Raw genomic sequence first — 21,251 nt, forward strand, 5'->3', positions numbered from 1 at the left:
GTATCCTTTCAGCCTCCTTGCCCTTTATCTCCTACAATCCATTTCCACTGGATCTTTGCCTAATGGGATTGTAACTTAGGAGACAAGATGGACCATAAGCTTGGGCTAAGAGGTTTTCACTTCTCTTATCTCTCAACATTTTAGATCACTTTTTTGGGCATACATGCGCTCCCAAGTTCTCTCCCACACTGCAGAATTCCTGCAGAATAAGACTGTGCAATTAATCCTTTCTTTGTATGCGACCATCTGGGAGATGAGCAGATGTAGACACTGATCCGTTGGTTGCCAGGCTTAAAACATTGTGAAGAAGCAGGTGGTCAGCAGAAGACAGACCAGACAACTTACAAAATCATGCATTTGTACATGGGAATGGTGGTATGTACGTTATGAGGGCTGCCAGTAGCACAGGAATTCTGGCTCCATGTGTGAGTTAGAGCTTTTCACAGCTCTAATCAGCTGAACTACCTTGCCTAACTGCATGAAGACTTACACCCATGTTTTGGCTTTCAATAATGATTTATCTCTATATTTCCACCTCTTCTGTCTGTATTTTTTTTCAGTCTTAGACCATCCCCTACTCCATTTCTTCACAAGCTTGGCTTTATGCTTGATTTCTTATCCTAGTAAAAAGTAAGGGCCTTCACTGAAACCATGGTAGAAAATATAGGCAAGATACTCCTCCTCACCCAGGTATCTTTGACCATGCAGTACTCTGTGCCCAAGCTCAGTTCGAATACTTGTCTTTACCAGCTACAGCGTGTGAATATACCACATTCAGTACAATATTATTATTATTGTGACAGTAGTGCACAGTGAGAGTGCAATAGCACAGCATTACTCCCTGTGCATACATTTACACAAATTATTTTTGTTGATACATGTTTATATGAAACTCAAGTTTCAGTAGGGGCAAAGGCTTTATGAAGAGGCCTGAACAGTACTTGTAATGAATAAAGTTTGTTTATGGTTCAATAAAGTAAGAAGATGAGTGCTTCTAGCCTGCTGAAGGGACATCAGTGTTTCCAGAGAAGGGAAAGGAAACAAATGCACTGAAAAGCAAACACTAAAACTGAGTCCTTGACCAGAGCTGAAGATAATAGCTACTGCCTATTAGTTGGGTACTGGGAAAGGCAAAAAGGCCTTCTGTATTTCAACATGGGATAAGTAGATTAAATGTGCTCTCTTTTCTGTCACCTTTGTAACAGAGTGGTTTATTTTGGCTCTGTACATAAATACTCCCATTTGCTTAGGCTGATTTTTGCTTAAAGTGATGTAAAGAAAGCAGACTAACATCAAGGATAGGGGCTGTGAACATTCAAATGGGACACTGGAGTGCCTCTGCATTTACCAACACTCCAGTATACATTAGCAGGGCAAGAGGAGAACAGTAAGATATGTCTCTGCCTCTGGAAAGCCGGCAACACGGGAGTCTGAGAGAATTAAATGGTTTTAGCCATGTGTTAGCCAGGAAAGTACTTCTGGCTTGTGACAAGGAAGTGGCAAGCTTTTTTTGTGACCATCTCACTACACAGTTACTCTGAAAGTGTCCTTCCGTGGTCAAACTATCAAGGAAAATGTGAGGGGAATGAGGATATGTAGAGGAAATACTTATTCCAAGTATTGAATACCTACAGGTATTGAACAGTAGGTCAGTAGAGCATCCTCATAATTATTTATCATCTACTGTATTGTCAAATTCTTGCCTGTCCCAAATAATTAGACCAATAAACAAATTGCACAGGTAATCAGAATTACCTATCACTCTATATGGAACATTGTTGAGGAAAGAGCTTGCAAATAAAACAATTACATTCAAACAACAAAAATTGAGCATGAAAACTTTTAATAAATCTGATTGGCCTCCTAACCCCGTTCTACTTTCTGCTTTACCATCTTCCCTCCCCCACAACTAAGGACATTTAAAAAATCATTAGGATACCTTTGAACTTGTGGAAGACGGCCCATAGCTCAGCGATGTCAGTGGCAAATGTTATGTCTGTGTCAAGGACAATGACTCTCTCAAGATTGGAAGGTAGAGTCTTGGTTAGAACCAACTTCATCAGCCCGTAAATCCCAGAGTAGTGTTTGTTGGGGATCCATGACACTTCCGACTAACAGGAAATGGAAAGTGGGAAAGAGGAAGGAAAAATAATCTTCATTAGATAGTTTATAATAACTCATAATTCATAATTACAATTCCATTGTAATAATGAAAGATCTCTGAATACCAACAATAAAGAACCACAAAATGCCAGGTGGAAACAGTCATCTAAAATCTTGCTTTTAAATCAACATCAGAAGTTCTGAAATATGCTTCTAACATAAGTTTCTGAAGGCTGAAACAAATCTGTTTTTTGAAGTAATTGCTTCACACAATATAATTAAAATTATATGAGCCTTTCCAACCTGGTTCAATTCATTCTGAGACATCCACATATTCTGATAAAATTGAAACATATATTTAATCCAAAACTCCAGGTGTATTATACATAACTTTCATTTTCAAACAGAAAAAAAAAAGTGTTTGCCATTCCCAGATTTTTAAAGTAGAATTAACAAGCATATTTTTTCCTTTTATTTTCCATTTAATTTTTACAGACTTGACAGTCAGAATTTCAAAATTCTTCTCAATTAGAAAAATGAGCATGAAAATTGCAAAAGAAAATGTTTATTGACAACCTTTAACTTACAAGTACTGACATCATACAGACATGCCCCAAAGTGGAGAAAGTAGAACAGCTGTAGCCATATTTTTTGGTTTTTACATATCAAGGGGACAAACTCAAACATTTACATTTCTTCAACAAGGGCTAAACAAAGTATTTTTGCAGCTTCCAAAGTAAGTTAGGAGACTAAATTCAGTATTTCGTTGTGCTGCCTTCACTAGGATGTTCCATGACCTACACGTTATATTCTTCCTGTGAGACTCAAGTTCTCAAATACCAAAAGTCATTGCTGAAACTGTTTTAGAAGTTTTGGAAAAGTTGTTCTTATTGTCCTGTTTGAAACTGCTCTTGTTTAGTGTCTTAAAGGGCATGCACTAAAATCCCTAGGTTTTTACTAAGTTTACTTGAGCGGTGTTCCCATTAACTTAAATTCATGTTTTGACTTTAGGGGACCTGAGTGAGACAGATTTGAGCATTTAGCCCGGCATATTATAGTTTAGAGAAGGTTGGCAGAAACAAAGTGCCCTAGTAAAACTCAGAAGATTTATTCTGTTTTTTAACTGTCTCATATCTATTCACTGGCATTGTGAAGTTTATTATGTGAAACAGCTTTTGCACACATGTCATTTCCTCCAAACTCCTTCATAAAATTATTCCCTTAACAGAATGGATTCCTAAATTTTATTTGGAAGTTGGAAGAGTGGTTGAAGAAAGGTTAACATAGATGCTTAAAGTGCATTTCTTTTTAAATATAAAGTGACAAGGCCTCTGGCAATGTAAGTTGACCCGTTCTTTTCCCTTTAAAAGGCACACGACTTTCTTCTGTATTCTCATAATTCCTGCACCAGGGCAGAATGTTCCCTCACTAAGTTCATTAAAAAGATTGAGGATACTAGAGCAAACTATTAAGGATAAAAGTAAAATTTGAAGGGGAAAGGCGGGAAAAGCAGATTATCTTTAAACAACCCCAAAACAGGAAGCGTGATTTTATTTTTGTTTTGTTTTTGAAAAGTATCTCATCAGTCCATCATCAGCCATCATTCTTATTTCATTCTTTCTTGCTTTCTCTCTCTTTAATTTGTATGGTCCTTAAAAGAGAAATCTAGTTTGTCTCCCTGATATATGCCAATATCACTAGGAATATAAATATGAACCTCTGCTCCCCAGAATTGTTCTCTGTGTCTGGTAACAGAGAAAATTTCAAATCCACACCCTCAAAACTCTAGATATTTGTGAATCCAGACCTCTCTCAACATGATGTCCCTATGAATGGACCATCACATCTAAGTGTCAGCACAACAGTATTTATCCTGCTTCCTCAAACTCTGCACATCATCCTGAATCTGCCACTTGGAAGTCCTTGTGCTAGACCAGCCAGGAAGATCAGCTCTCTAGTCATACTGACATAATGCAGGAGTTAATATAATTTTAGAGACTTGAGCTTTCTTTTATTATAACCCATCCCTATGTTATTAATTTTGGATGGCATGTCCCTCATTTAATTAGTCCAAATGCTATATTGCTCCAGAACTCCTAATATACTTATGCAAATAAGCCTAATATGGCAGGGGTTCAGATGTTTCATGGATAACCTGAGACAAGCAGGGAAGGGAAAAGGCAGATTGAAAAGAATCACCTTGAAGGAGCTGTTACTTTCTTTGTCTTGGAGATTCCCAGAATCTAACACCACTACAAGCTTGCCATCCTGAAGCCTGGTGTCCGAAAGGGTCGCTTTTGAAAATGAAAGGAGCAGTCCCTATTCCAAATGGTCCACAGTGTTTGATATGAGTCTGTGTTGAACCTTGACCTGTTAATAGGTGAACCCTATCTGAAATTTTCTCTCCCCTGATGCAGTGTTGACTAAGATATAAACAGGACTGTTAATTAGTCCCTGGCATAATTTCTTCATGGCTTTGCTATTCATGAATAATATAACCATTCCAAATTCATGCCAATAAAAACTTGTTACTCTACACAACAGTACTGTAAAGGTTCATTCTCTATGTATACCACATATAGTCTAACAGCCCCCACAAGATAATACAAGAACATTATTGTTGAATAGGTTCTCAGTAGTTAACAAGTGACAGTTTGAGATGGCTAATGCAACTGAGGCACAAAATCCTGCAAGCTGCCTTCTTTGATATAACTGGTAAGATTTAGCCATTTCCTTTACCTAAAAACTATCAAAATATTTTCTGTAGGTCTTAATATATTTTTTCTCTACATAGTTAAAATGTTAAAATGGCCCATATAGGGAATGTTTGTGAATCATTTGCTTTACAAACAAGATCAGAGTTGCTTTCTGAGAACAAACATTCCTAGAAGATATGGCAGGAACAGAAAAAAATAGAGTTAGTAAAAGAATAAACTGACACAAAATAACGTGACATACTTTGCCATTTGTATGATTCGCACTTCAGTATAAATAGCACTGTTTGGAGTTTTACCTCAGATCCTTAGCTCTCAAAATCTGCATTTTTGTTCATAAGAGGAGAGTAGAGAAAAGCATTTAGCTGGTGCTGACAATGATTCTTTTTTTTTTTCTTTTAGTAAGCTAAGTGAAAAAAAACACCTTACTAAAGACCTTTCATCAAATCAGCTTTATTCTTTCTATTATTGGAGACTGAAAATAAACTAAATTATCCACATTATTCAGTCTTTCTGGCTATGAATACAAAAAGTACATGCCCATGAGTCTGCTTATTACACAACTGATTACCTTAGTATACATGTATACCTGAGAAGTGGCAACAAGAGTCTCCATGTGTGGTGATGCTTTGCCAGCACGTTGTCTGCTCAGACCATCTCTGGGAAAAGCTGGATAAAATATTGTGGCTGTACACAGCCTAATTCAGCTGTCTCATAGTTGCTATAGCTGTGTAAGTGTTGATTAGAGTAAGCAGAGGTACCATTTTTAAGGAAAAAAGTCTAATACATAAGGCTTAAAAATAGAAACAAGCCTCCCTGTTTCTGTGAATTGAGAAAGGGGCAAAGGGTGAGTCCTCTGTGAATGATTTATATGGAAACTGCATTCAAAGGCTTTAGGTATTTTTACTCTTAAATTCACCTGTTGACCACAAGTTTAGATCAAAAAATATTACTCTTCATCACAAATATATTCAGCCGGAGTTTTTGGACTCTTGTACTGTACTTCTCTAGGGAACTTTGTGATGTTTTTTTCTTAAATGTACTTTTTTTTTTTTTTTTTTTTCCAGAAACAGGTGATGGAGGTAATTTATCCAGGCTTCCCAGATGAATACAGATTGCAATGAAATCTCTACATGGATAGGTATCTTGAGCATTTTTGAAAGGGATGGAAGCTTGTAGACTTAGCAGAGAGCAGTGTGGAAAACACTACCAACATGAACAGAATGAGAGGGAATAGTGATCGACGGGCAAGGACAAAGAATTTAGGGGTGCCTGTATGGTGTCACATTGAAAGTACATGGAGCTCAGTAGCCAGACTCTAACAGCAGACAGTGGCAGGTGCCTACTGCAGAACATAAAAACAGGGAAATTCTACAGTGGTACCTCACCCATAAATACTCCCATCATCTGGAAATTTGCACCAATTTTAGAAATAGACTAGCATAAACTAGACTAGACTAGACTAGAATAGTTCAATTGAAAGGGACTTCCAAAGATCATCAAATCCAACTGCCTGACCATGTCAGGGCTAACAATTCTGAGCTAGAGGTAGAATTTTTGTGGCTTACAGCTTTTTATGGATGTTTCATCTGAGTCTGGTAATTTTTGAAGCCTTGTAAATATTAATGAACCACAACATCCTACAGTAAAGAGTTACACAGCTTATTTTTAACTCCTGTCTGGATTCAGCTATCTACCAATTCAATTTGTCTGTGTATTTGGTTTATGTGGCAAGGATTTGGTAGCATGGAGGCTGCAGGGGTGGCCTCTGTGAGCAGAGCCCAGCAGCTGTCCCATGTCAGATCAGAGCCAGCTCCAGTTGGCTCCAAAAGAGACCCACTGCTGGACAGAGCCAAGCCAGGGGAGGGATGCTGGTTGGGCCTCTGGGAAAGCACAAGAAGAAAAGATCTGTGCAGCAGCAGCTGGGAGAGCGGACTGATAACCAGCCCTGCAGCTCTTGAGGTCAGTGCAGCAGGAGGGCAGGAGGTGCTCCAGGCATGCAGCAGCAGTTCCCCAGCAGCCAGTGGAGAGGCCCCTGGTGGAGCAGGCTGTCCCCCTGCAGCCCATGGGTCCCACATGGAGCAGATCTCCACGCTGCAGCCCATGGAGGAGCACACGTGGAGCAGGTGGATGTGGCCTCGAGGAGGCTGAGGCCCATGGAGAGCCCCTGCAGGAGAAGACCCCAGGCCAGAGCTGCAGCCCATGGAGAGGAGCCCAAGCAGGAGCAGGGGGTCTGGGGGGAGCTGCTGCTCACCCGTGGGGGACCCATGCTGGAGCAGTTTGCTCCTGGGGGATGGATGGACCCCGTGGTGCGGAGCCGTGTGGGAGCAGCGCTTGGAGAACTGCTGCCTGTGGGCAGCCCCTGCAGGCTCAGTTCAGGAAGGACGGCATCCCGTAGGAGGGACCCCATGGGGAGCAGGGGCAGAGAGGGACCGTGAAGGAGTGGTGGGGATGAAGCATCAGGGACTGATGCTTCAGCCCCAATTCCCCGTTCCCCTGCACCACTTGAGGGGAGGAGGTAGAAGAGGGTGGATACAGGGAAGGTGTTTTTAGTTTGCTTTTCATTTCTCACTGCTCCAGTCTGCTAGTTATGGGCAATAAATTATATTAATCTCCCTATGTTGATCCTGTTTTGCCTGTGACAGTAACAGGTGAGTGATCTCCCTGTCCTTAACTCAACCTTTGAGCCCTTTCCATCATATTTTCTCCCCCTTCTTCTTTGAGAGGAGGAGTGAGAGAGTGGTGGTGGAGCTCAGCTGCCCAGCAGGGTGAAACCACCACAGCCTGTCATTCTTTTTCACAGAACTATCACAAGAGCCAATCTGTTTCCTGGAGTGGTTATGGCTAATTCAGAGCCCATCCCTGTACACATAAACTTAGGATTCTTAATCTCATATATCTTACTCTGCCTTTACTAACAGCTGCCACCTGATCCTCCCTGTGATAAATATGAAAAAAATAGCATAGAAAGATGAGTGTGAAAAATAGGATGCAGGGATGTGTTGCCAGTCATGAGCATGAGTGTGAAAAAGAATGGGGCAAGTTACATGAGGAAAAAAATGTACTTCAAAGTTTTGTGCCAGCATAGGACACAGTTTTGTATTTGCCCAGTTAATTAAATTTAAATACTATTATATTCCTCTTTATATGTCATGCTCCTAAAAGTCATCAGTCTTACAGGCAAAGGTACTTTGTTTTCAAATACGATTTTGCTGCACTCATTCTTCTCTTTGCAACATAAATAAAACTATGGTAAGAGCAACAAGATGAAGCATGAGAAAAGAGACAGTGCAATTTGCAGCCTCACCATAGTGTTGGGTTATATATACACAGACTGGAACACAAAAACAGTACTTAGCATAGAAGCAGATATTCTGTGGGACTGTACAAATTTATCTCATCACTTAATATATTCTCCTAAATACTGGAGGTTAATAGAAAACTTAACAACTTTGCTTTCTATGTTCTTCTTGGATTGGGAGGCTGTATATAATAGTACCATGAAACAAAGCACTCAGAGTTTTAGCTAACCAACCACATAAACTTGAGCTTGCATTTCCTTTCCAAATGCAGCCTTTGCCCAGTTTAACAGATCTGACTACCTCTCTACCAGAAAAAAATAAAAAAAAATCTATCCTGACTTTTACTGATGAATAGGTTGCTGTCTATACAACTTCCTCTTGTCTGTTAAATAATATTTGTCCATTTTCTTAGCAGAATTCCTCTCTATCTCAAAGAATATAGCACTGTAGCACCCCCTGAGCTACAGAAAATGCATCCTGTTCAGAGTGATAAGATGGGGGAAGTTTGGCTGAGAAAGTGTTTTCCCTGGCAGCATGTCCTCTGGACACTCTACACTGGAAAAATGCAACCTTTAATACCACATTGAATTTCTCATTGCATTCCCTGAATCTTCCTTCATATGCCTGGAAAATAAATAAATCAAAATAATCCTCAGCAATGACATAATATCCCCATACCTGCTCCAAATAAAAGACACCCCTTCTGCTCAGCTGACTTCACAAAAACACCACTAAGGCCAATAACTTGCAAGAGCCTGAAAATCAGACTGGCTGGGTTGATGCCTGGAGGCAGAAGCTTCTGTCTGCATGTACCCCTCTTAGGGAAGGATTAAGAAATGGGATCAAATAGACCCAAATCCCACTGCCACCCCAACTTAATGGCTGCAGATTCACTAAGTTGAGGGAACACTGAGTAGCAAGTAGGAGGCAGAAACAAAAGGATGAGGGAAGTTGCAAGGGGAAACTGCCTCCCTAGAACTTCCATGCCGGGTTTTTCTATAAAAAGGATCTGGCATCTAGAATACATAGGTTCAAATGAAGAGAAATGTAATGAATGACCTGCTGGAAACTTGAATTTCCAAATTTTTCAGCATCTATTTGCTCTCAAAAACTTCAACAAGGGTACCGTGTTCTTGAAGATTACATCAGATGATAAAGTTAATTCAGGATTTTAAGAAAAGCAAAGCAAAATAGATGAAAACATCCACACCGCAGCACAATAAAAACAGAGTGTTGTAGATTTGCACAAATATTCTGAATGGTGTTGGACAATGATCTGAAAACTAGTGCAAGTTACATGGGGCAAGAACTTGCAACAAGTTGGAGGGTTCCTTGTGAAGGAAGACCAACCAAATTCTTTGGTAATTGCTGGCTTCTGGCAGCCCTTATAAATGGCCCAAGTATGGGAAACAGCCCTGGAAATTCTGATGTGTGAATCAGTTAAAAATAACAACTGTTATTTCCTCAGATTGGGTAAATAACTTCCTAGACACAGTAGATAACTTGTAGTCATAGCTTTTTCATTACTCGTTTAGTGCTTTGCTGCTTCTATGAACGCTAGAAGTAGCGAGATAAAATTGTTATTTTTTTCAAAGCATGTGACCTCTATTTAAGACAAAGCTGAAAGAACTGTAGTTTTCAGGTAGTTTCTCAGCTGGAGAAAAATACTGTCACCATTTAAATGACCATCATTTTAGTAATTTTTTTTGCAATACAAAGAATAAAAAGGGGAGGAAAAAAACATATCGCTGGCATAGGACAGGAATTTTTCTTGATGTCAGTCATTCATCACTGTTTTTCAGTTTCAAACAAGGAGAATTTCATCCTGCTGCAATTTTTTCCCATGCCCCTTCTCACATTCATGAAAACAGAGTCACAATTCCAGCAACACTAGCACAGATCAGGGTTAGTTTCAGGATAATCTTTCCTATTTCACACTGGCTGTGCCTCCCATCTAAACTCTTGACAGGGTTATCTGGCTGATCCCTTTTATTACTCTCTTGCTTTAGCAGAGTAAGAACAATATGTTGTTGCTGAGACTGGGTTAATGCAATCTTTGAGAAAGAAGCAGATCAGGGGGTTAAAAATAAATATAGGTAACATTCATGTCTATGTCTGTCTTTAGCATACTGTATTTTCACAGGTAATAACAACAATATCAACAAAAAAGAGTCAAAATAGAGAGAGATCAATTCTGACTGAGTAGAGAGCCCAGGAGGAGAAGGTGATGATCACCTGTAATAGTTTCCTCATGAGGAATGCTGAAAGGAAGCTGTTTGCATGTCATCTTTATGGGAAGAAAAAGATACCACAACACAACAAAACATAACAACACAAAACAAACAAAAATAAAACCAAGCCTTTGCTCCCTCCCTGTCATCTATTTAGCAAACATAAATGGAAGAGCCTGATTCCTGACTTAAATGAAAACAGAGTATTCTCTTAATGCTTGCTGGAGAACATATAACTTTGACCTTGAATTTAGTTTTTCCTAGGTGATTCACAGGTTTCAGCTATACTGATATTCCCTCCCCCACAACAGGTCCTTACTATTTATATGAATGGTTGCCAAGGAAACCAGGAACCCAGCAAAGCCGTGTAACTTTTCTAGATTTAGAATTTCTTATGCCTGGGTACTTGGAAAAATAACAATAATTTTATAAGAGAACTGTAAGAGGATGGGAATTTATACATTTATGCTAAAATTATTTTTCTATTTCTGCTGGCCTTGACTGCTGTTGTTCTTACTCATCATAGAAGCACTGGTGACTTTAATAGAATTGTGCCTCATCTCTTGCTTTATGAACAGATGATATCTTCCACACATACATGCAACAAGTCTGGATACAAATAGCAGTGAGCAAAAAGGTTGAGATAGAAATAGATGATTGTCTGAACCTCTGGGTCCTGGATAATGTAGAGCAAATGCAGAAACCGTGGAGCAAGCCACAACTGGAAAGGAAGGTTAGGCACTAAGGGGGCAGAACAAACAAAACCTTCCAAATCAGCATCAGCATACAGCAGAGAATGACTGCAAAATAATTCTCATCTGTGTATCAAAGGCTCCTCCTCAGTAAGGCTTTGGCTGGCTTTCCTCCATCAGGTTTCCATCCCTCCCTCCTTGTTTAACCCCACCAAACTCAAATGGCCATTTTCCATTTGGCTATAAATCGGTTATTCTCTTTACCCTCACTGAGACATTTTTAATTTTCTCCACTGTTTCTTGCTATCTCCAAAATGCTGGGTGTCCTTTCTGCTTTTCTCTATTCCTTTGTGCAAGATGAGATTGGAGAACTGAAAAGACAAGACTGGCCAGTCCCATTTAATGGTTTTTCTTGTTCCTCTTGGGACTTTGGCATCAATTTCCAGTTTCTACTGTTTTTTTAGTGTTGCAATCAAGGGTGGAGGATCTACAATAGTTAGAGCACCCTGAGAGACATCAGTAAGAATAAACCAAACACCAGCTTCCCAGTTCTGCTTCTCCAGCAGAGGCAACAGTACAAGTCGCCCCTAGAAAATAACATAAACTTTTTTTTTTTTTAACCTTTCTGTCAGTTAACGAGTGAAAAGAGAAACACATGAGCTGGACTAGACAAAACAGCAAGAAATCAGAGGTTTCTGCTAAAAGTTGTGTGATAAGAAGATGCAGCCAGAATTTGGTCACAAGTCAAAAGCAACTGATGGCTGCCCTTTTCAGTTCACTTGTATGGAAAGATAAGAAAGATCAACTGGATGGTTTAATTCCGCATGAACTCAATCAACAAGCTCTTTGTACTGTTCCAGCGGGGAAGATACAATCCATGAAAATATTATTGTTGCCAACTTTTTAATTTTAGTAACTATGCAAATACATGCACATTAGCAGCAGCCATTATGTGTTTTGGCAAATTTCCATGCAGCTCTTGGGGTTAAAGTCCAGAGGCATCCAATCTGTAGTTTGAGTGATGGCATGGTGCTAAACAGGTGCCATTAAGATGCAGTGACCAGGATAAAAAGCAACACCATCTCCTGCATAAACATGTTATGTTGGATAGCCTCTGTTCAATGACAAAAATAAGGTAAGTGGGATTTTTCTTTCCTATTAGATTTTGGAAAGAGTACTTTTTTAGGATGATTAAAGAAGGTGGCAGAATAGGTATAGTCATTATTAATAACCTGCAATGTCTGTTGGGAAACTGCAGGTCTAACATATTATAATGTGAAAAAAAAAATGTTGAGGAAAGCACTTCTCATCCTTTTAAGACTAAAAGATCTAGTCTTGTTTGTATCCAACAGAAAACAGAAGGTATTGCAATGCAATTGTTGGAGTTGCAGAAGATGATCTGTGGAAGGGATGTGGGACTGCAGCTTCCATAAGACCTCTGACATCCTAATATGATATCAAAATGTGGCATATAAATATAAAAAAAAAAAAAAGCATGAATTCCGAAGGAGGTCACTAGCCATTACCCAGCATCTCATCAGTAAAATCACCTCTCTACAGACCTAAACTTCTTTTCTACCATTTCTACATTCAGGGCTGAAGATACTTCAACAGCTGAAAATGTTGCACCAAGAAAGAGTCCCATTAGTGGGTGGAACACACATTCTGCTGATGGGATAAATGACACATCCCATAAAGCATTCTCTCTTCTCTTATTTTCATCAAAATCAAAGATTTAGTGGGAAAACAAATGGTCTTCTATCCTGCAGGGCTAGAGGCCAGGTGAGTGGGAACTTCTTGTGTTGCAATTATTGTGCAAGATGATAAAAATTGCATGGAACGATGTTCTTTTCTCCAATGGTAAATATTACAATAGATCAAAACTCCTGGAAACTAAAAAGCTCCTGGAATGCATCTGGGATAAAAAGGATAAAAAAGGATAAAACGTATTACAATTATGAACAAGCAAAACTGACAATAACCTAGTATAAGAAGCACTAAAGCATCAGGGAAACAAAGTATTTTTTTCTTTGTTAGTAGAAAGAGATATGATGTCTCTCAAACAATACAGAACTAACTTGAGAAACACTACAAAGAAAATAAAGATGTAATTGGGAAAGTTGGGCTCCACCAAAGCAAGAAATTCTGAGCTTGATATTCATGACCCCAGCTTAGCTGCTTGCCTAGGTTCTGGTTAAATACTGGTCAGATGCTTCAGATAACTGTGATTCTGCATGACCAGCATTTTAAGGATGTATACATGTAGCAGCCACGTATTTCTTACATTTCTTTAAACTTTTGGAGTGAGGACTAACGCCACTGGTGTCATCCTAACTCCATGTAATCTTGCAGTTTCACCTTAAGGACTATCAGATAAAAATGCAGTCAGATAGACAGGTCAACACAGATCCTAAATGGCTGATTAAAACAATACATCTGGAACCGTTTTATAAAGGCTTTCATCTAAATTAGATAAAAACTGTGGAATCCATTCAACTGTGAAAAGGGTCAAACCTGAAGTAATGGAATGGTATATGAGAAAATTATCAGGAGATCAAAACATTGCTGAGTTTTCATCCTCAAAATGCTGCTGAGTTTTCATCCTTGCTGAAAGGGTGAGACCTAGACACCAACATCTCACCCCAAACCTATTCTTAAGCAAGATGAAGTCAGTTTGATCTGAAAAGCAATATATCCATTAACAGGAATGAAATTTCATGGTTTAGGAATTCAAACTTTCTCATATCAAGTTGACTCCAAAAGAGTTGTCATCAATGTCATCTAATTACTGACCTTATTACAAATTCCCCCTTTGAAGCAAGTACTTAAGCACCAAATCAGTCTGAATGTCTTTACCCAGGCTGAGACAGTCAGAGAAGACCTATGACGGGAGTGACTTCACTGTGTGCTGGTGTTATGTCAGACACACAGCATGGCTTATAATTGCCAGAGTCAGGAAAAACTGTCATATGAGGAGGTTTGCCTGGGTGATGTGAACACTGTTTTTCACCACAAGAGCTGCTATTTCTGCCCTAGTCATTCAGAATATTTTCTACCTACACTACCCCTACTTGGCCACCCAACAGGAAGGAGCTTGCATGTGAGCTATTTTGCAATGTTTTCCTGAATTTCAGATGTGTCTCAGAAACAAGTTAAAGCTAAGCACTTTACAAATGATGAATTCTAGCAATTCCAACTCCCTGGTGGTGAATCAAGGATACTCTTGGAGTCTTTCCAGACTGTTATCTTTATTTATTTTTCAGCTTATCAATCAGACATACAAATGTAAACACTTCATTTCTTTGTTAATCTAACAGCAAGGATCAAAACACTTCTATAAGATACTGGAATCAATACCTATCTTGCATAGGAATGCCTTGAACACTGACTGCTGTTCTCCTATCAATAATCAAATGCCCTATGACAGGGAGGGATCCCTATGAGCAGGTGAAAAGCCATTAAGATCTAAGACCATACTCATATGTCTTCACAGCTTCTTACCTGCGAGTGCCAAGAAAAGAAATTGTCCTGGAATACAGGATGACCATCAGCTTTCTCCAGCAAGAACAGGGAATATACAACCTATACCCATATGCAGATCAAAGCATTAAACAATTTCCAAGTGGAGAAAAAAAGTGAGGTTAGGACAGCAAAATGCCTTAATTTCTCATGGAAGGATGATACAGTTCTGAGAAAACAGCTGTTGTAATGGGGATATATAGTACAAACAATAGTTGCAGCCATAAGCTTGAGGCAGTTCATGTTTTTAAATTATTTTTTCACCAGGGTACATTGGATAATTTCTGTAAAACTGAATCATCTTTGGAAAATCTCATGTGCGGTTATTTATCTTTTCTCATCCCCTGCTAAAATAGCTTTCCCTGGAGGTGCAGCACATGTTGCTGCAGTAAGAGTGACATTACAGAAGCTGAATGCCAAACAGGAATCCTTCCTATTGAAATGCCACAGAGGAGTCAGCTACTATGACACAAATGTGGGTGATGGCTGTAGAAGAGCATTGGCTCCTCATTCCTCACTTCACATATGTCACGGAGAACAACTACCTTGGCTTCCTTGTGCATGTAGTACATAGTGACTGTACCACTTTTCCCTAGAATAAAGAAAAGGTGGAGCTTCAAAGAAGCCTAGAACTGTTAGAGATAAGTTATAAAATTAACAAAGAACTCCAGTGTTTCCAAGATACCAGCATCAGCAGGGAGGTCTAAGGGGTTTATAAAGCCAGGCATGATGCTTTCCTTTGGAATAGCCTGCTTAAATTGCAGTTTGTGTCACTATCAAAAACTTGTAATTCATCCTAATATGTGCAGTTAAAGCACTGCATAACATAATACAGTATGCATAGTGGGTCCTTTGAGTGAGGCCCAAGAAAAAACTGTACCTTCTTGCATCTTACTAGGCTTCATCCCAGTATACCAATTCCTTGCAGTTCCAGATCCTACATGACACTGACAACAGGCGCAAATCCTAGGAGAAATTGCACAAAAATCTGCGAAAAACTCTCCAGCCTTTGCTGTCTTGCCTCCCTCCACAGACAAAGTCAGAGGTGAGACTGTTTCCAAAAGGTAGGTATCACTAAGCAGAGGACAACTGCTGATATCTGTAACAGCAGCCATGACTGTCGTCCTCATGATCAAATTTTGACTGGCCTCACTGGTTTCCACAGCACTAGATAGACCTTCTTTCATCACAGTCTGTTTTGAATAGGCACAAAATTAAGACCCACATGTTATATGTAAAATTACTATTTTTTTTTTCATGTTCTGGGTCTAAACAGTGATGGAAAACCTATTATTATTATTATTATTATTATTATTATTATTATTATTATTATTATTATTATTATTACTATATTTTATCTGTTTTTAATTTGTACTTTTGCACAGCTACTTTGTGCTGAAGAGGAACCATGAGGGCAGAGGAAGCAGTACTGAGGGTGCTTGGTCAACATGGAGAGATTCTGACTGCTTTAAAAAGGTTCAGCTGTGCTGGGGGATTTGAATTGCTCTCTGTTTCCTGGTGGACACCTATTTCCTTCTAAACAGTCTTGCTTGGAAGCAAGAAAATACCTCAGCTTACAAAACCGGGTCTGTTAAGGTCTAGACATCAATACTGAAAATGACTGATGAAGGAAGGCTAACAGCACCCAATTCTTAGCATGGTAGCATTGTGTCACAACCACAACCACATTTTATCACCTGAGATTTCAGGCCTCTGGTATTCATTATGTTCATTAGCAAATCCACAAAGTCTGAATTTTTATGAGAAAATTCAGGTTTAAAACTAAGACAAGTAAGTTGGAAATCTGTACAATGTTTTATCTATAGGCTTTTGTTTTGAAAATATTAATTTTGCATTTTCTCCCCCTTTTTTTTTTAAGAAAATGCTGTCGTGATTTAACCCGTCAGACAGCTAAGCACCACACATTTGTCAGTTGCTCATCCCCCCTAGTGGGATGTGGGAAGGAATTGAAAAAGGTAAATGTTTGAGAACTCACAGGTTGAGATAAGGACATTTTAATAAGAAAGGTAAAAGTGAAGAAAATAGTAATAAGAAAAGAATAACGAGAACAAAAAACAAACAAACAAACAAAAAAGTCATGTACAACACAATTGCTCATTGTTAGCTGACCAATACAATACCCAGCCAGCCCCTGAGCAAATGAGCACCCCCTCCCCAGTAAGCACCTCCAGACTCCTTTCTGGCAGGGCAGCATAAGAAGCAGACAAGTCCTTGATTCTGTGCAAGCACTGCTCAGCATTATTTTCATCCTAAATAGAAAACACCACGCCATACCATCTACTACGAAGAAAATTTATTCCATCCCAGCTGAAACCAGGTTAAACATCCCTTAAAAGAGACAGGGAAAGGGCAGGAAGCAGCAGCAGTCTATGCTTACTATTTCTCAGATGTGTAGAGTAGACAAGCTTACAGAAGGGTGTAACACAGGTGAAATGCAAGCCTGCCATAACATGACAACATTTGACCAAAACCACAGTGGTGTAGAAATGCTTTAATTGAATACCTGCCACTGCATATATGAATGTAAATGTAAATAGGCACTGTGTTTCACATCCTGTACTGCATTAATAACAATTAGAGCTTGCATGTGAAGTGGAAAATAAAGGAAGAAAAGTAATGTATGTCTGCTTTATAACTTTGTGTGTCTGCCCCTGGGGCATATAATGAACTACTTAACAGATTAACAATCATGCAGTGCCCTTGAACCATATAAAATCTGCATGCTGTGTAATGAAAATATAGTCTAACTACTCTAGTCAGTGATAGCTAGTAGCCAGTCACTAGTGCTGTGAAAATAAATTGTTATGGATGACTGCTTCTGCAACATCCAGTGCAACTGCCTGACAAGGAAAATGGTGGGACACAGGAGGCTGCTGGCCAGTTTTGTTATTCAAGGCTTTCTCAACGCTGTTATCATTGCTGTTGCCTCTGTAGTTGATGTGACTGACACTAAACTAATAACCTGTTCATCAGATATCTCACATCCTCCCAATTGTCAGTCAAGTCCTTAGCGCCTATGTTCAGCAGGTGGTATCTGAAGTTCTGTAGGAAGTGCTTTCTTGAACACATTTCCAAAATTGATCTATGGCAATGTATGATATGTGCAGCCCCACCAGTGCTATCATTCATTGGAAAAGCTTTCCTGGTAACAAAAAATGTCACGGTATTTGATTTGCTTTTGGTGTCATTTGTTGCACAGACGCTATGAACAGAGCATATGTTAAAAAAAAAGCTAACTTGTTATTGGGATATTGGCTTAGGGTAACTCTTTCATGGACAATCCAGTTTCTCAAACAGGACACTTGGCTGCTATTTGGACAGTGTCGGGAGCTCCACTTTAAGGGGCATTGCAGTTGTATCTTAGTTGGATTGGGTGAGACTCCCTAACAAACACTGTTCTGTCCAATTTTTATAATCCAGCTGTTGTCCTACATGACCACTCCTGCACATGCCTGATCCATCACTATAGATCACCTTAACCTACATACAAAACATTTCCTAACTATCTAAAGTATGTACAAAAGATCGCTGTCCTACATGATCATTTTTATACATGTAGGAACTGTTTTGATTGAATAATTACAAGCTTTTTACCCTTGTACAATTGATGAATTTTCCAACAGGAACTGCCTGAGAATCTCTGAGACCACCAGATTCTCCATCCAGGATGTTAATCAACACATTTAAGCACACAAATTGGTGTAGGCACAGCAGGGACTGCCTGGGGAATCTCAAGAACTGTCAGAAATTCCCACTGGGAGAGCTCCGGTTACAATCTGTCAAATACTTTTGCAGATGGCCAGCAGTTCAGTCAATTGACTAGTTTCAGTTTGGTCTGCTATCTCAAACCAGCCCATTATCTCATCTGTGCAGGTGATACCCAAGAGTTCCTGGACCACCAGAGGAATAAACAACTTAAGTGGACTGGGTATGCACACAGACAGCCTTGAGATCCAGCGACACTACTTTTACAATTAAATAATTATTTTTCATACTTAAATGAAGTCTTTGCCTCTCTGTCTGACCAAACGATGTCAACATCTGACCTTCACAGTTCAGATGGCAAGAAAATGGAACTTCTAAGACACAACTCATTTCATGCTTAAGTAAATGCCTTAAGTTAGGTAATACTTATTCCACACATTATTCCAGCTTGAATTTCCTCTCTGGATCATGCATCTTGCTGTGATTGAATTTATGGACTACTCCAACATTTCAGGTATGAAATCACCTAAGGCAGCATCTGTACTGAGATTTGTACAATCTCAGTACAATCTGGGAACAATAAATGTTGGAGTATTGTCCATATGTGCAGAAAACTGAAAAGCTTTTCACATTTCGCTTTCAGATCAAACATTCATCTGTTGCAAAAACCTAATCAACACCCCTACCTTCCAGTTCACAGATCAACTGCAGCCCTTTTGTGAGCCCAACTATTTAAAGGATGTGTCTTTTCTGCTTTACCAGTGATGGCGAGACTACATTTATCTGGGCAATCAACATTCACACACAGCAGAGCAGACAACTGCTCCTTCTACCTTCTGCTTCCCTCAGTTCACCTGATGTTGTCAGCAGTCTGTCAGGCAACATCTGGAAAAACAAACCTGCCTCATCTATATTCCACACATCACATACTCAGTACTGCTTTATCAGCTGCTCCTTCTGCTCTGGGCCAGTACTGATCACATTGGGTTTAATGCCTGTACTTCCATGTGAACGAACTGGCATGAGATTCCACATCAAATAATGAAGTGCTAGTGCTATGTGCTAGTGTGTGCACATCTTTAATGGTTAGCTCTGGACTTTCTTCATGTGAGACTGAACTGAAAAAATACAATAACCTGCAGCATAATATTTGCAAGCCACAGCTGTAATGGGTCCTTTAGATCAACGTTTCACAGGTATATATTTTTCTTTTATTTAATGTTCAAAGAAGATAATTTTCCATTTCTAGTTATTTGGTGAGAGGCAGTGCTATAACAGCTACATCTACTGCATTAGGACCAAAGCTGAATGACAGGGCTGATGTGAGCATATAAAGCGAATCTACAATGCCAAGTCACTTTCCAGTTTGAAATCAGAGCCGTATGTGGCTATGTGGATGTGGAAGTGTTACACATGTGGGCCATACCGAGTAGAAAAATCACAAACTCTGCAGCAGCTATGAAATGTCTCTATTACTGTTGTCATTACCAGCTCTCCACTCTTCAGGGATGCTTACTGCTAATTACTAACTGCAGGTAGCATGTTCAGTTAATGGGAGACAGTTGCAATGCCAGTACAGTCCACAATATAGATGGCTTCTGAGGTGAGGAAGATCTTTTAAACACAGGTCTCCCTTGTGGTTACTGGTAAGGCAATGAGAAGACTCACCAAATTATTTTGGAGGAGGTTACAAGAGTCCTACTAGAACTTGCAGTTACAATCATAAAAATGACAGTTTGGAATAAATATATCTGCCTAGCTCCCATCTCAACTGTGTCTGACCATTCTCCTGGAAATGCTGTTGCTTTGGTTCAGCTCCACAGCCAGGTCTCCTCCTCTTCTGCTGCATCCCCTATCATGTGCCTCAAAGACATCACTGTGGGTATGTTCTCCTGTGATTTATGCCCCTTTTAAGTAGGCTGGTGTTAGTTTGGCAGCACCTACCTCCACGGAGAGAATGAACGTAGGCTTTATGTGCTGCAGGATAAATATGAACAGCTGTGTCATCTTGCAAAAAGGAAAAATAAGTCTTCTCTAAATTTTAAAAGAAGTATCTGACATCGTTAATTCACGGCAGCATACGAAGTGCTATGTTTGTTTGCCAGCACTAGAAAATCTGGGATACTCAGTGGTACCTTGTCTTCCGTTTCTTGCTATGAGGCATCCAGCTCTCCTCTAGAACCTGAGAGGAAACATCAACTACTACAGAGCCTTATTTCCTCTACTTTCCTTCAGGATACTGGTTGTTCTTACTCTAAACTAAACAGTGTGCCTTTAAGAGCTGCAGATGTTAAGAAACATTTCCAAATATTTCTGTCTCCAAATTTTGCCTTTTAAAAAATTAATACTCTAGTGGATTGTGTTGCCTGAATTCAAAATAGCTACTTGAAAGCAAACAAGCATTCATACTATTTATGGGGGATCTAACATTATGTGCTCCCTTCCACTGGCTGAGCAGAAGCAGGACTTTTCCTAGAACTAAAGGGCTTAAGCTAACATGCCCTGCTCCTGCTGCATTAGGAAGCAAGGGGCTGGAAGCTCATACTTGACCCAAGGGAAGAAAAACAAACAAACATGAAATGAAATGTTTTCTGTAGCAGTGAAAATGTACTCCAAAACAATGAAACAGTGGTGAATGAAAGCTAAGCAGAAACTTCTCAAGCTATTGTTCAGTATAAACCTCTTAAACATCAGCAATTAGTATTGATTACAGGTTTAAAAAAGCACTATGGAGGGCCTTTCAAACTGAGATTTGGTATATACTGCAACAGTGGATTCATAGATCACTTCAGAGAAAGGTAGAAAAGTAGAACATTCCAGAATAAGCTCTACATTTTCCTAACACTGGACTGCATAATGTAGCTCCCAAGAGTGCATGTCAAAAACATGAACCCAAAACAATCATTAAATCCTCTCTAGAGGTTATGTAGGAAACAAAAGAGATGAGCTCCCACAGCTGCCTTT

The 21,251-nt window shown here is 39.4% G+C and overlaps 1 protein-coding gene across 5 annotated transcripts in view; it reads right to left on the reverse strand.

Moving 5' to 3' along the window:
• Positions 1–21,251, reverse strand: part of LARGE1 (LARGE xylosyl- and glucuronyltransferase 1) — a 283,589-nt gene that overhangs the window by 108,223 nt on the left and 154,115 nt on the right. For all 5 annotated transcript variants that reach the window (XM_084524041.1, XM_084524043.1, XM_084524044.1 and 2 more), the window contains one exon: positions 1,940–2,111. In XM_084524041.1, the coding sequence (XP_084380167.1) occupies positions 1,940–2,111 (172 nt within the window). The remainder of the gene's footprint in view (positions 1–1,939; positions 2,112–21,251) is intronic.

This window comes from Aythya ferina (genome assembly GCF_964211825.1).
Source record: "Aythya ferina genome assembly, chromosome: 1".
Taxonomy (NCBI): Eukaryota; Metazoa; Chordata; class Aves; order Anseriformes; family Anatidae; genus Aythya; species Aythya ferina.